Genomic DNA, 14,297 nt, shown 5'->3' on the forward strand with positions numbered 1-14,297 from the left:
GGAGGCAGGGCCCCACAAGCAGAGGGGATCGCCCCTCATTTCCTTGGCTTAGCAAAGTCTGAGGGGGAACAGGCTTATTCCCCGCCCCAGGGGTGGAGGGCTTGGCTTCCCAGGGGTCTCTGCAGAGGCTGTCAGACTAGCGCTGTGCTATCCCTGCAGCCACCCCTCAGACGAGAAGGAGTTCTCCTTCCCCCGCAACATCTCTGCCGGCTCTTTGGGCTCCCTGCTGGGCCACCACCACAGCGCCAACCACGTCGGGGAGGGGGCAGAGCCCACGGTGACCGATCCGCTCATTGGGGGCCATGCTGGGGAGCATGAGACCAGGGTGGACATCGAGAAGGAGGTGAGACCCTTCTGAGGAAGCCCTTGTGGGAGGAGGTGAGTGGGCAGGGGGAGAATGGCAGGGGGCTCGCCAAGCTCCCCTACCTTACCCCCTGGGCCACTGGTTGAGGAGGGGGAGGAGGTGGCAGCAGAGGGGAGGGGGAGGCTGGCTGCCTGGCCCCCAGCTCTGGCGCTGGCCTGGGAGAAGTGATGGCCCCAAAGCAAAGAGCTTTAGGGCAGGCAAGGGAGCTGGGCTTGGTGGGGGCATTTTAAAATGTATTCTTTTGCCATTCTAATGTGCTGTGCCTGGATTGTTTGTACTGAAGGTGGTGCAGAAATACTTTCTGAATGAAATGCTTAAATGAGGTGCATGGGGCCAAAGAGGATGTGGCCCTGCAGAGCGGCATGCGTGCGTGTATGTGTGTGTCTGGGGGTGGGACAGGGCGTGTGAGGTGGACAGACCCCCAGCCGCTGACTGACTCCCCAGCCTGCTGGTGCTCCGGCCCACCCACTGACCGCACCCTCCTTTGCCTTGGTCTCTGCAGCGGGAAGTCGTTTCCCCCACGCTCCCGGGCGCCATCACACGGTCGAAGTCGAAGCACGAGCTGAAGCTGCTGGAGAAGATCCCAGACAACGCGGAGGCCACTGTGGTGCTTGTGGGTAAGGGAAGGGGGCCCCAGGGCGGGCGGCAAGGCCAGAGGGGTGGGTGGTGCTGAGGGTCTCTGGGACACTGGAGAAGCAGGAGGTGCATGGGAATTCACTTGCAGGTCTGCTCCCCTCCCCTCCGCAGGCAGCGTAGAGTTCCTGGACCAGCCCACCATGGCGTTTGTGCGGCTGCAGGAGGCCGCCCAGCTGGATGCCGTCCTGGAGGTGCCCATCCCGGTCCGTTTCCTCTTTGTGCTGCTGGGCCCAAGCAGCGCCAACATGGACTACCACGAGATCGGGCGCTCCATCTCCACCCTCATGTCTGACAAGGTAGGCCCTCCTGCCCCGCACGGCAAGTCTTGTGCTCTCCCAGCCTGCCTGGGGGCGGGAGTGGGCTGCCCACACGCTGCTCCTGCTGGGCTGTGGGGCCTCTCCCTCCCCGCCTTCACCTGCCCCCTTGCCACCTGCCCCAGCAATTCCACGAGGCTGCCTACCTGGCCGACGACCGGCACGACCTGCTTAACGCCATCAATGAGTTCCTGGACTGCAGCGTGGTCCTGCCGCCATCAGAGGTGCAGGGCGAGGAGCTGCTGCGAAGCGTGGCCCACTTCCAGCGCGAGATGCTGCGGCGCAGAGAGGAGCAGGAGCGGCGCCTCCTTCTGGGGGCGGCCCTGGAGCCCAAGTCCCCAGAGGAGAAAGGTAGCCCAGAAAGGGGGCGGAGACTTGGCCAACACCCCTCCCTGCCCCGGGGGTCGCGGGCCGCTGCACCTGCCCTGCTTGGGGTGCCAAGCTGTGTGAAGGGCCCAACTCAGGACAGGTCCCCAGTGGCACCCATTGAGCAGTCCACACCTCAGCTGCCTGTCGGTGCCGTCATCTGTGCCTGGGGTGGGATGGGGAGGGGCGAGGACCCCAAATACTGGGTGGGACACGTGCAGGGTCATCTCCTCCTCCTGAGGGATGTTAGTGTGGAGAAGCTGCAGCCTGTCCCCCAAAAGCAGCACCCCCCTCCTGCCTTGGGAGACTGGGACCCCCCCCCGGCTCCTGCAAACCTCCTCAAGCACCAGAAGGCCACCCTGCCCCCTTCGTGCCCCACATTGAGGCTTCATGGGATTCCCTTCCCCGAGAGAGGGGGACAGCCTTGAGCTGAGGCAGTTGGAAAAGGGGAGGGATGCCTGCCGCAGGCTCCTGCAGAGGCAGCAGAATGCCAGTGTGGGCCAGTTGCAGACGGCATCCTAGAATAGTAGAGTTGGAAGGGGCCTCTGAGGCCATCCAGTCCAACCCCCTGCTCAATGCAGGAACTCAAATTAAAGCATTCCCAACAGATGGCTGTCCAGCTGCCTCTTGAAGGCCTCCAGTGTCGGAGAGCCCACTATCAGTGGGGGAAGGCACCTGCCTCCATGGGGGGAAGGCTCATGCCACCCCTGCTCGTGGGCTTCCCACAGGCACCTGCTAGTCGCCATGGGGTAGCACGACTGGGAAGGGCCTCTCTCTTTCCCCCACTTGTGTCCTTCCCTTGCGAGCCCCATTGGGCTTCCAGCAAGTTCCTCAGAGTGATCTTGATCTACGGCGAAATGGGCCCCATCCTGAGGAATGCCTAGTCATGCTCAACCAGCGTTGGGCTCTTGGCGGGAATTTGAGGGGCTGCCCCTCCTCACAGCCCCCCTACCCATCTCTGCTCCAAGGCCAGTGGGGGATGGTGGTCCCAGGAAGAGACCCCCCTCCTCATTGCCATGTGTCTGGTCAGCAGCACTGCTAAAACTGAAGGTGGAGGAGGAGGAGGCTGACCCCCTCCAGCGCACGGGCCGCCCTTTCGGGGGGCTGGTCAAGGATGTCTGTCGGCGTTACCCCAAATACCTCAGCGACTTCCGGGATGCGCTGGACCCGCAGTGTGTGGCTGCTGTGATTTTCATCTACTTTGCCGCCCTGTCACCTGCCATCACCTTTGGAGGGCTGCTGGGTGAGTGGGGGGAGGGGAGGGGAAGGGGCCACATGAAGGCCCAATAGTGCCGGGTTCAGGTCCAGCTTGGCATGGCACCGGCTGAGCCGCTCACAGGGACTGCAGGTTGAAGGTAGGATGGCTCTGGAGCTGTTGGGATGGTTGGGAAGCCCCGGGGGGGGGGGAAGAGGCAGTGAGGTTGGTTCATCCGTCTGTCCGTGCTGAGCCTTGCATCCTGCACAGGTGAGAAGACCCAGGGGCTGATCGGGGTCTCGGAGCTGATCATCTCCACCTCGGTCCAGGGCATCTTCTTCTGCCTGCTGGGTGCTCAGCCACTCCTTGTCATCGGCTTCTCGGGGCCCCTCCTCGTTTTTGAGGAGGCCTTTTTCTTAGTGAGTTTTGGTCCTCTCCCCAAATCCTCACCGTTCTCCTTGAAGCTCCCTTGCCTGCCAACCTTGTCCTCCCCGGTTACAACTGCAGTGTTTCAGGGCCTCTTCTTTGTTGTTCTGCAGGCCTGGGTCAGGGTCAGGGCACGTTCTTTGCCTGCAGAAGGTGCTGGGTTCAATGCCCGGCATCTCCAGTTGAGGGTGGGGGACAGGGTCTCTGGGGGCTGGGCTGGCAAAGAGTCCCCCTTGGAGAGCTACGTGGGCCACCGCTGGTCTCCTCATAAGGCAACAGCAGAGGATGGCGAACCTGCGGACGATTTGGGGCCTAGTTCCTCTTGCCTCTCTCGAGGGAGCCCCTCCCTGTCCCACACTGGAGCGAGGGTGGTGGGAAGAGTGGGCCTTGGAGGAGTCATCTTGCCTGCATTCCTTTCCACCTCCAGTTCTGCACATCCCAGGGCCTGGATTACCTTGTGGGCCGCGTCTGGATTGGCTTCTGGCTCGTCCTGATTGTGCTGATCATGGTGGCCTTCGAGGGCAGCTTCCTGGTCCGCTTCGTCTCCCGCTTCACCCAGGAGATCTTTGCCTTCCTCATCTCCCTCATCTTCATCTACGAGACTTTCTACAAGCTGGTCAAGGTGACGAGAGGGGGGGGAGGAGGGGCAGGGGGTGCAGCTCTCCTCTGGGGTCTTTGCTGCAGAGGAGCAAGGGGCAAGGAGGGCCTGGGATAAGGGGAGGGGTGCATGGGGAGACCCCCAGGATGGAGCCTATTCAGTGGGAGAGAATCTGGAGTTGGCAAATAGTGGGGTCTCGTTTGTAAGACCAGTGACCACCTTGCCTTGTGGTGGGATTCCGCTGCAAGAAGCGAAATGAAAGATCCTCCCCCCGGCCCCGCCTCAGTCCCTGTGCCTCTTCTCCCTGGGCAGATCTTCCAAGAGCACCCACTCCACGGCTGCAGGAAAGCAAATGGCAGCAGCAGCAGCAGCAGCATAGCCCTGGATGGAAACACTACCCTGGTGCTGGGCAACGGGACGGCCAGCCGGGCCTCTTCCAGAGTGACAGGCCAGCCCAACACGGCACTGCTCTCACTGGTGCTCATGGCGGGCACGTTCTTCATCGCCTTCTTCCTGCGCAAGTTCAAGAACAGCCGCTTCTTCCCCGGCCGGGTGCGTGGCTGAGCTGGCGTCCGGAGGGTGGGGGGCAGGGAGGAGGCAGGCTCCAGAGGTGGTGGGAGGCCACACCCTCATTCTGCACATGCTCAGAGGTTCCTTGCGTTAAGCCCGGTGCTCAGCAGATGAGGCCTGGCTCCCAGCTTTGAAGTCCAAGTGCTGTGGAGGGCCGATTGAGTGGAGAGGGGGCTGGTGGAGTTCAGGGCTGAGCAAGTCTCTCTGGGCAGGTTCGGCGGGTGATTGGCGACTTTGGGGTGCCCATTGCCATCCTCATCATGGTGCTGGTGGACTATAGCATCCAGGACACCTACACTCAGGTGAGCGGATGGGGGCTGCAAGGGGGTAGACTGGTTGCTCCATCTTGAGGACTCCCAGAGGATTGTGGGACATGGGGAGAGGGAGCCAAAGGCCCCAGCAAGTAGGACAACCCGGCCACGGCCACACCACTAGCCAGAGAGCAGCTGCAGTGCAGGGAGATGCAGGTGGCTTAAGACAAAGGTAACGGGGCAAAGAAAGGCAAGCCAGCCAGGCCTGGGCAGCCCTTTCCTAACCCAAGTGGATCAGCAATCAGTTGAGTAAAAAAGTTGAGTAAAACTTGTGCCCTGAGCTTTTTGGGCAGCCGCTTGTGGCGGCATACAGATCTCCTCCTCCACAGCCCCACGTCCCTCTCACCCGCACCGCTCCACCCATCCCTCCCACAGAAGCTTTCGGTGCCCCACGGCTTCTCTGTCACAGACCCTCAGAAGCGGGGCTGGGTGATCAACCCGCTGGGCGAGAGCCAACCCTTCCCTGTCTGGATGATGGTGGCTAGTGGCCTTCCTGCCGTGCTGGTCTTCATTCTCATCTTCATGGAAACGCAGATCACAACGTGAGTGACGTGGCTGACAGACACGGGGAGGATAGCTTGGAGGGTGGGGGGAGAGTGGAGGGGGACTCTAAGAGCCAGAGTGGACAGTGACCCCCGGGATCTCTGCACTTAATGCCCCCCCCTCCTCTTTCTGGCCTCAGCATTGTGGGACCTGGAGCAACCTGCGGGGGTAGGGGTGGGGAGAGGGAGGGGTCCAGTCCCTAACTGGCTGCCCCCTCCGCACACGCAGGCTGATCATCAGCAAGAAGGAGCGGAAGCTGCAGAAGGGCTCCGGCTTCCACCTTGACCTGCTGCTCATCGTGGCCATGGGGGGCTTCTGCGCTCTCTTTGGGCTGCCCTGGTTGGCGGCCGCCACAGTCCGCTCGGTCACTCATGCCAACTCCCTCACGGTCATGAGCAAGGCTGTGGCACCTGGGGACAAGCCCAAAATCCAGGAGGTGAAGGAGCAGCGGGTGACCGGGCTGCTGGTGGCCGTTTTCGTGGGTGAGTCCTCTCTCTCACGCACACACAGAGTCAGCCCTCCACCCCAGACCTGCCGTGCCCCTCCTTTTCCTGGCACCCCCGTTGTCATAACCCTTTCAAAGCTCTTTGCCCCCACCCCACTATCAAAAAGGCAGCATGGGTGGGGCTCCAGTGGCTGCCATCCGCTACCGTGGGGTGCTCAGGGCAGTGAGCAAGGCTGGTCCCCCACCCGGGGCTTTGATCAGCTGGATGAAGGTGCCTGGAGAGGAGGCAGGGGCCAGCCCGGCCCCTCCGCTCCATTCCAGGGGGGGGGCTGGCTCTCTGCAAGTGCTTGCGAGCAGACACCGGTGGCCTCGCCTCTCCAGCCTGCATGCTGCTGAGTGCACCTGCTTCCCCCCCCCAAACTCCAGGCTTGTCCATCGTGATCGGGGACCTTCTGCGCAAGATCCCCCTGGCTGTCCTGTTTGGGATCTTCCTCTACATGGGCGTCACCTCCCTGAATGGGATCCAGTTCTACGAGCGCCTCCACCTGCTCCTCATGCCCCCCAAGCACCACCCCGATGTGCCCTACGTCAAGAAGGTCAGAGCCTGGGGAGGTGGGAGGCACTGTTGCTGCCGGGGGGGGGGTAGGATCTGCTGAGAGAGGGGCCCCACGGTGGAGAGGAGGCCCAGGCTGGCCTTGACACAAGAGGGAATTGCACCGCTTGCAGTGGAGGTGTGGAAGAGCTCGTGGCACCAGCCAGCAGTGGCTGCGTTTCCCAGGAGGAGCCCCAGACTGTGTGGAGGGTCTTCATGCCAGCAGCAGCCACTGCTGCAAGAGGAAGAACATCAGCCAGAGCCCCCCCCCATCCCATATCTTGTTTCCCCCACTGTGGCTAATCAGATGCCTCAATAGGTAGCCCAGGAGAAGCCCTCCCCCGCCCCACAGCCATTATGGCACCCTTCCCAGGGGGGAAGGGTAGGAGACTATTCAGCAGTTGTGCGTGGCTATGGCGCCCTGGGGGCCAAACCAGCACGCCTCCCACAGACTGGACATTTCATGCTCTGGGGTGGGGCAAGGGGGCAGGCAGTGCCCAACCCTACTGCCCGGAGGAAATGTGCACACACACACCAGCTTTTCCATTGGAAACTGGTGGAACCTCTGAAGGTGTCTTGTTGGCTCTACAGGCTTTAGGCAGGGATTGAACCTGGGCCTGTTTGCATGCAGATGCTCTCCTGCTGAGCCACAGCGGGGCTGGCAGCTACAGGGACTTTTTTTTGCACCCTTCCTGTCTGCCTGCGATCTCTCTTCCCCCTGCCCCTCCCCGCCTTTATCTTTTCAAAGGGAGGACAACTGCCGGTGCTTGTCCTCCCTCAGTGCAACCCGAGAGGCTTTTGCTCCAAGCACAGCCTGACCTCATGAAGTCATTGGGACATATTTTGCAGACTGCAGCAGCAGCAGAGTGAGTTTTGTCACTGCACCCCAATGCATCATTTTATCCCCCTCCCTTTTTTTTATTTGCTTAACACTGAGCAGGATAAAAAGTGTGGCTGGAACCAGAAAGCTGACTTGCTCTTTTGTAACTCCATAGTAGAGCCTAACGGCGGTGTTCCCTCGCTGCCACTTTGGAAGGTGGATGCTCCATTGAGGTCTTGGCCAGCAGAGCCACAGTGCCTTCTCTCCTCCTCCATGAGCTTTCCTGCTCCCTTTTCAAGCTTTCAGTTGCCACTTTTCAGGGTATCCAGTTCACTTAGTTTTGCTTTCGGTGAAGAAATTCTTCCTTTCCACCTAGCCTGAATCTCGTGCTCATCAGGTTCACTTGGACAACTCTGGTCTCCAGAGGAAGGAAACCCTCTTGGCTGCTTTCCCCACGCTGTGCATGGTTTTCTAAACCTCGAGTGTGCCCCATTTAGCTGTCCTTTTAAAAAGCCACAATGTCTGCAAGGGGTGGATAGTACGAAAGGGACAACGGTGCCCTCGCCTGTGGGGAGTGGGGGCAGGAAGAGGAGCGCAGGGAGGAGGCCAATGCTGCTGCCGCTGCTTCCTCTGCAGGTGCGGACCCTGCGCATGCACCTCTTCACCCTCTTGCAGCTGGGCTGCCTGGCCGTCCTCTGGGCAGTCATGTCGACCGTCGCCTCGCTGGCCTTCCCCTTCATCCTCATCCTCACCGTGCCACTCCGGATGTGCCTGCTCAGCCGCATCTTCACGGAGCGAGAGATGAAGTGTGTAAGTGACACATTACCGAGGGGGTAAGGAGGGTGCTCTCCCCAAGAGCCCTTCAGCAGCTGGACCAGGACAGAGGGGCCCCTCTAGACCACCATCCTCTTCTCACAGTAGCCAACCAGGTGCAAGCCAGGCATGAGCGCAAGAGCAGCAGCGGCAGCAGGAGAGCGCTCTTCCCGGCTGGTGCTCAGGAAGGGCCATCCTTGCTGCCTGATAGTCAGCTTTGGAGGGAATGGGAGGGGCTGGGCAGGGAGCGGGCGCTGCTGCACGTGGGGCCAGAGGAGCAGGTTCCTCCCCCCCCCATAGTATCTCTCATTCTTCCCCAGCTGGATGCGGCCGAGGCTGAGCCGATCTTGGACGAGCGGGAAGGTGTAGACGAATACAACGAGATGCCCATGCCTGTCTGAGGTAGATGGACGGACAGATGAGACCCACAGAAGCCACCCAGGAAAGGGGGCCTGGAGCTGGGGGCCCTCCCAGTGCCTTGACTAGGTCTGCACATCCCCCCTCCCACCCTCAGTGCCTTTGTGCATCTGCCCGGGAGGAGCCTCCCCAGCTGCCTCTCGCACCTCCCCCCCCCGTGTCCTGGCCATGGAGAGTGCTTTGTGCCTAACCTCCCCCCCCCCACCTGGGCACCGTCCACATTTACCAGCACTGCCCTGCTAAGGCATCATCCGCTTCCTTGCACCAGCCGGGGGGGGGGCACACACTCTTCTGAGAAGACAGTCAGTCTGCTGCTCCTTGAATGCTGTGATCTTATTTAAGAGATTAATTTAAAATGTCCCTAACCAGAGCTGGGCATCTTCCACCCCCTGCCAGGTGCACTTCCCTTCGTGGGTGCAGAGGGGCTGACCCTCTCGGCCAGCTCTGCCTTTCTGGGCCCTGCCCAGCACACAGCCTCTCTGCATTTGGGGGACATGGCTGCAGCCCCCACGCGAGGCACAGGGGAAGCTGGGCAGGCGGTGGGCTGAGCAAGGGGGCAGGCACACAGGCCATGCTGAAGGCAGGTTGGCGATTTGGGATGGGGGGCAGGCAGGAAGCCCCACTCCTTGCTGCAAGATTGAGGTGGTGCTAATAAAGCAGAAGACGCCTGTGTGGACTTCTCACCCGTTTTTATTGCAGGGCTTGTTTCCTGTGTTCCTGCTACAAAGTCATGTCCGTAACCCATTGCAGCCCCCACAAGCCTGATCCAGCAGGCCCTTATATTCTCTCCTGTTGCATACATGCGCCACCCAAGACAGCCTCGGAGGGGGGCCACCCACAACATACCAATACACGCAAGAGTGACGCATGGTGGTGCCAACACCAGATGCCAGCCAAGAGGGTTCAGCCTTTAAGATGAGTGCAAGTGGAGCGTTTTGGCCATGCTCAGGGACTGCCCATTCATTCATCCAAAAGTTGGATGGAGTAACAGCCAACAAAAGTAGCCCCTGGAGTCCTTTCATCTCAGAGATGCTATCCTGAGATCTCCACCGTGATGTGGCCTGAAACCAGCAGAGGGCCAGGAAGGCCCAGGGCTGGGACTCTTGGCCATGGACTCCCTGTCGTTTAAGCCACAGGGTGAGGGGCCTGCAGCGTCCTCAGAAAAGGGAAGGGTGGCTGGCGCCCAGCCCGCCAGCCCCAGCTCGCCATCTGCGCTCGCATGCAGGAGGGATGGCGCCTCCATGGCCAGGAGAGGCTGAGCAGTCAAGAGGCTCCTTTGAGCCACCGGAGAAAAAAGAAAACGCACTTGACTCTCTCCCCCCAACCCCCAAGTCCGTGGCTAAAGGTCAGAGACACGTCCCACCAGCTCGTGGTGCAGGAAAAGCATAGCGGGCACCTGTGGATCTCCCCCTTCCTGTGGCCCATCATGCGCCGCCCCTTCAGTGCTGGAAACCCGTGGAGAGCCGCTGGCTCCTGCCCTCCTCCAATGGCTCCTGCCCAGGCTTGGCCTTGTGGGCCGGGAAGCAAAAGCGGCTCCTGGCCCTGCCAGTGCTGTAGCTGGGGGGAGCTGTCCAGAGGTGTCGGTGGAGTGCCCATGGAGGAGGTGCCTGGCGAGAGCTCCTCGCTTAGGCTACAGGAACCATGGGGGGGGAGGACACTTGTTACCCTGGGGCTGCCTGGCTTCAAGTTCTGCCTCTCGGGGGGGGTGCACCATTGGAAGGTCCTCTTGGGATGCGCCTGAGTGGGAGGACTGTGACCCAGAGCAGGAGTCTGCACACAGAGAGAAGGTTTTGGGGGGAGGGGAGTGACCAAAGATGTTTCACACGTGCTCAGCTGTACTCTTCTCCAGGCAGACTGCAATTATTGGGGGGGGGGGGATAAGCAGAGAACGGGTCCCAAGCATTACACAATATTACAGAACTAAAGCCCAATTAATCTGAATGAGTTCTAAAACAGAATTTGGAAAGACCTGAAGTTCTGTTGAAGCCAAAAACAAAAATCCAAGTGGAAACATCTCAAAAGTTTTTTCAACAGCCTAAAGCAGTTGAACTGAGGTATTTCATGGGGGGGGGGGAGATTAAATAAGGCACACTTAAAGCATTGGAAATTAATTTTGTTGGAATTCTAATAACTGTTTAAAGGCTCAACAACTTGACAGGCTGCATTTCTCTTTTACTGCTTTACATTTAAAGGGAGGGAAAGACTATTAAACACAAACATTTTAGCATGAAAAGTGAATTACAATATTGAAACTTGCCAGTGACTGCAACTGCATCCATTTGCTATGTTATAAATTACACTGTATGAAATATTTTTAGAAAAGGAAGAATTTTCACCCCATATCATTGCTGTCCCTAAACACCAGGAATTGCAGAGAAACATTTTTGTGTCTTGTTTGACAGCTTCCAGCTCCCCTCCCCCCCAAAAAATAAATAAATTGAGACTTAATGCTCCTTTGCTCTGATACAGCAGAGCTATCCTGGGGCTGAGTTCTGCCTAAAGGCAGCCCTGCTGCCCCACATCCTGACCCTTCTCTGGCTGGAGCCCCCTTCCCCATCCAGCAGGCAATGAGTGGCCGGATCCAAAGGCCAGCCCCTCCATCCTCCCCTCTGGCAGGCCTCTGGCTCTCCCTCACTTACGCAATACCCAAGGGCAGCACCTCATCTTGCCAGCTGCCGTAGTGCCTCTCCCCTGAAACCTTTGTAGCTGGAGAGGCAAGAGGTGGTTGGGGGTAGCCAGAGTGGCAAGGCCCAAAAGCCAGCAACTGCACACAGGCACCCACAGCTTAAAGCCTCCTCCTGTTGCTCCTAGCTCAAGGGTGGGTCATGGCCTGAGGGAAGGGTTCCTTCACCCCAGTTACTGCATCTAAAGCATCCCCACCAGAGACCAACATTAGCCCAACGCTCCCTTCCAAACCAAAATTGATTATTTATCAAAAGTATTTTCCTACCCTGCCTCAGTCATGTAACTCCCTGGCAGAAGAACCATCTGCTGTGTGTCCGTCTCCTTTCCACAAAAACACTTTTGTTCCTTGCCCTGTTCTCTGAGGAGCATGTCAAGTCCACTTCGTTCTTACAGCCTCCAAAAGCTACACACCCACCCACCGACCTCCCCACCCGCAGTGCAGGCAGTCCAAACTTCCCCTTTAGGCTAGGCCTGCCTACTTCCTTCCACTCTTGCCAATCTGCAAATGAATGCGGACGCCCCTCCCAGACACTCTCTGCCCAGCCCCCCCCCCAGGCTCTGACCTGTTTGCAACTGGCTTTGTTTGCCATGAGCATGCCACCCAAATGCACACGCAGTGGCAGGGTTCAAGGAGGGGGCCCGTACTCAAGGGCCTCCAGCGCTAGAGCCGAAGGGAGAGGTACCACCTCATGATCCACCCACAGAGGTTGCCTGGGAGGCTCTCCAAGGACAGTCTTAGTCTTTGCTGCTGCAGCACCTACCTCAGAGCTTGGAGCCACTGAGGTAGCCATTCTGAGGACCAGGGAGAGCTCCCCAAATGCAACAGCAACAAATAAGCTAAACAGGCAGGTTGGGCTGATGGGTGCCAGGCTTCCGCCCCTCTTCTCCCCTTCCAGATAGGGATAGGTATGGGGTGGAGAACTCTTGCCCCTCCAGATGTTACTGGACTACAACTCCCATCATCCTTAGCAGGGATCCAACAAGGTCTGGGCCGCCCCAAGTTCCCTCTGCCCAACACAAGGGCGTCCAAAGCTGGTTTCCCTGACCCTCCCCCGCTCACCTTGCTGTCCAGCTGGTCAGTCTGCTCAAGAAGGAAGGCGGCGATGGTGTCCGGGCAAAGGAGGCTCCCACAGGCGATGGTGGGCCAAGGACTTGGCTATCAGGGCCCTGGTGCATCAGGCCACCTGCCTTGCCAGGGAACCAGCCTGCAGCAAGGGAGCAGAGATCAGCCCCCATGAGCAGGGATCACTTTCCTTGCGCCTCTCTCCACCAGGACTTTGGGCAGCATCCAACACAAGAAGGGGGAGTGGGATCCAACCCCCCCAGCTTACCATTCTACACACAGTGCGTGCATGTCTCAAAGCCCCACTGGGCCCACCTCCCATGGCTGGCCAGATCGGCAGCCCTGCTCCCCATGGCTGCACCCACAGCCAGCAGGGAGGCCAGTTGCTGTTTCCAAAGACCAAGCACGGGGGAGGCAGGCAAGGCATGCAGACTCAACGCTCTTAGCCAAGGCCACTGCATGGGGCTGGGGAAGAGACAGAGGAGTTGTTGGGTGGGGTAAAAAGGGAGTTCTCCCCTCCCCACTTTCATACAGAGCCTGCCCCCCATCCCCGTACCTTGTGCAGCAAAACGAGGGAACTGACAGGGCTGAAGGGAGGCTCTGCAGAAGGGGGGTGCGAGGGCAGGGATGGGTAGGAAGACTCCTGAGGCAACAGGAAAACTCCTGTTTTCTTTGGGAAAGTCACAGCCCCCACCCCCCCGCCCAAAAAAACCACGTGGGAACTGAAGGTTGAGTTGCGACACTCACGCCACCAGTGAATGGTGTCAGCGGAGAGAGTGCAGAGGTCAGCCCTGAGCAGGAGTCAAGCTGAAAGGGAAGATCAGGCCACGGAGGGTTGCCTGCTCCCGATGTTGGCTCCACAAAGCAGAGACCCTCTGGACAGCAGGGGCGGGGTGGGGGGAGGTTCCAAGCCTGCCCTTAGGCAGGGGCAAATGGGACAAGGAGGTGGCTGAGCTGCTCTCGCTCCCCCCCCTTCTGACGCCTTCCCTGCGCTGAGCCGCGGCATCTGCGCCCGCTTGCCATGCTGTGGATGAAGCGGTCATGGTGGTTCTCACAGAAGAGCAGCGAGCCAAAGATGGCTTCCGCGGTGCACGGGGCTAGCAGCCCGTCCAGCTGGCCCCGCGTACGGCACACCAGGCGGAGGATTTTGCACTGGATCGTCGCCTCAGGGCGGGGCTCCAGGCTACTCAAGCCAGACTCCACCAGGGAGGTCAGGCCTTCAGGGTGCGGGCACATGGCGCTGCGGAATGCCATCGAGACGTCCTGCAGCCACCGGAGGGCCTCCTCCTCCAGCGCGTGGACCAGGAGGCAGTCACCAGGCAGGCCTGGGACAGAGGAGGGGTTAGATGGCCCTTGGAAAGCCAGAAGGATAAAGGCATGGCCAGGGACTGCCCTCAGCCCATCCCGCCCTCCTGCACCCTGAAGCCACCACCCACCCCACCATGGAAGCCAGAAGGTGCCCATCCCAGATGCCACCCACTCCAAAACATCAAAGCAGCATGCTGGCAAACCGGCCATCAGTCATGCGGGAGAGACCACAAGCAGCTCAACCGGAGCTGACTTGCTCTGCCAATCCGGGGGCCTGGCCAAATGTCCAAGCCCAGCTCTTCACCTACAGTCCCCCAAGGGCCCCTGCCTGGCCTGCCCTGGCAGACTCAAGGGACCACCAGGGGCTCCTCCTCCCCCTTGGCGAGGCTCACCCATCACAGCAGAGGCATGGAGGCAGCACACACGGCTGGCGTTATCGAACTTGGTGCAGCTGCCAGCACCCCCCTGGCTGAGGATCTGGAAGTTGGGCTGATCTAGGCGGGATCATTGCCTAGGGCCTCCCCTTCCCTCGGGAAGCAGCCGGCCAAAGTGATGCAGAGCAATGGCACAGGGGCCGGCGGATACCGTGGCCGAATTCTGCAAGAGCCACCGCAGCAGCTCCCCGGCATTCCGGGAGCACTCCAGCAACCACTTCACGGTCAAGAAAGGGTCGCGGAGGAGCTTCTCCTGGGCAGAAGTCCACTGGCAGGACTTGGCGGTTCTGGGGGGGCTGACGGCAGGCATGCTGCAGGGGGCTGCATGGCGGGGAAGCTCTGCAAGGCGGGGAAGCTCCAGAGGTGACTATAGGGCTCGAGGCTTGACCTTCCCCGT

At 59.9% G+C, this 14,297-nt stretch overlaps 1 protein-coding gene and 1 long non-coding RNA gene across 22 annotated transcripts in view; one reads left to right on the forward strand and one right to left on the reverse strand.

Annotated features, from left to right (window-relative positions):
* SLC4A2 (solute carrier family 4 member 2) overlaps positions 1 to 11,944 on the forward strand; it is a 53,498-nt gene extending 41,554 nt beyond the window's left edge. For 14 of the 18 annotated variants that reach the window (XM_061586280.1, XM_061586282.1, XM_061586283.1 and 11 more), the window contains 14 exons: positions 160 to 343; positions 867 to 981; positions 1,112 to 1,296; positions 1,440 to 1,665; positions 2,711 to 2,923; positions 3,146 to 3,294; positions 3,729 to 3,923; positions 4,212 to 4,451; positions 4,682 to 4,771; positions 5,156 to 5,322; positions 5,552 to 5,805; positions 6,195 to 6,364; positions 7,817 to 7,990; positions 8,314 to 9,082. In XM_061586280.1, the coding sequence (XP_061442264.1) occupies positions 160 to 343; positions 867 to 981; positions 1,112 to 1,296; positions 1,440 to 1,665; positions 2,711 to 2,923; positions 3,146 to 3,294; positions 3,729 to 3,923; positions 4,212 to 4,451; positions 4,682 to 4,771; positions 5,156 to 5,322; positions 5,552 to 5,805; positions 6,195 to 6,364; positions 7,817 to 7,990; positions 8,314 to 8,394 (2,443 nt within the window). In that variant the 3' untranslated portion in view covers positions 8,395 to 9,082. Of the gene's footprint in view, positions 1 to 159; positions 344 to 866; positions 982 to 1,111; positions 1,297 to 1,439; positions 1,666 to 2,710; positions 2,924 to 3,145; positions 3,295 to 3,728; positions 3,924 to 4,211; positions 4,452 to 4,681; positions 4,772 to 5,155; positions 5,323 to 5,551; positions 5,806 to 6,194; positions 6,365 to 7,816; positions 7,991 to 8,313; positions 9,083 to 9,109 lie in introns of those variants that run through there. The other 4 variants (XR_009758092.1, XM_061586293.1, XM_061586276.1 and 1 more) reach the window with 4 other exon arrangements.
* Positions 7,255 to 13,954, reverse strand: LOC133365042 (uncharacterized). Of its 4 annotated transcripts, XR_009758093.1 has the most exons (4): positions 12,715 to 12,880; positions 12,427 to 12,623; positions 12,156 to 12,300; positions 7,255 to 8,390 (listed from the first exon to the last, which is right to left on the reverse strand). It is a non-coding gene; the product is annotated as an uncharacterized LOC133365042 (long non-coding RNA). The 4 variants fall into 4 exon arrangements; XR_009758096.1 differs by lacking the exons at positions 12,427 to 12,623; positions 12,715 to 12,880 and adding an exon at positions 13,859 to 13,954; XR_009758095.1 differs by lacking the exons at positions 12,427 to 12,623; positions 12,715 to 12,880 and adding an exon at positions 12,906 to 13,556.
* Between the last annotated feature and the right edge of the window lie 343 nt (positions 13,955 to 14,297).

Source organism: Rhineura floridana, chromosome 10 (genome assembly GCF_030035675.1).
Source record: "Rhineura floridana isolate rRhiFlo1 chromosome 10, rRhiFlo1.hap2, whole genome shotgun sequence".
In the NCBI taxonomy this organism is placed as follows: Eukaryota; Metazoa; Chordata; class Lepidosauria; order Squamata; family Rhineuridae; genus Rhineura; species Rhineura floridana.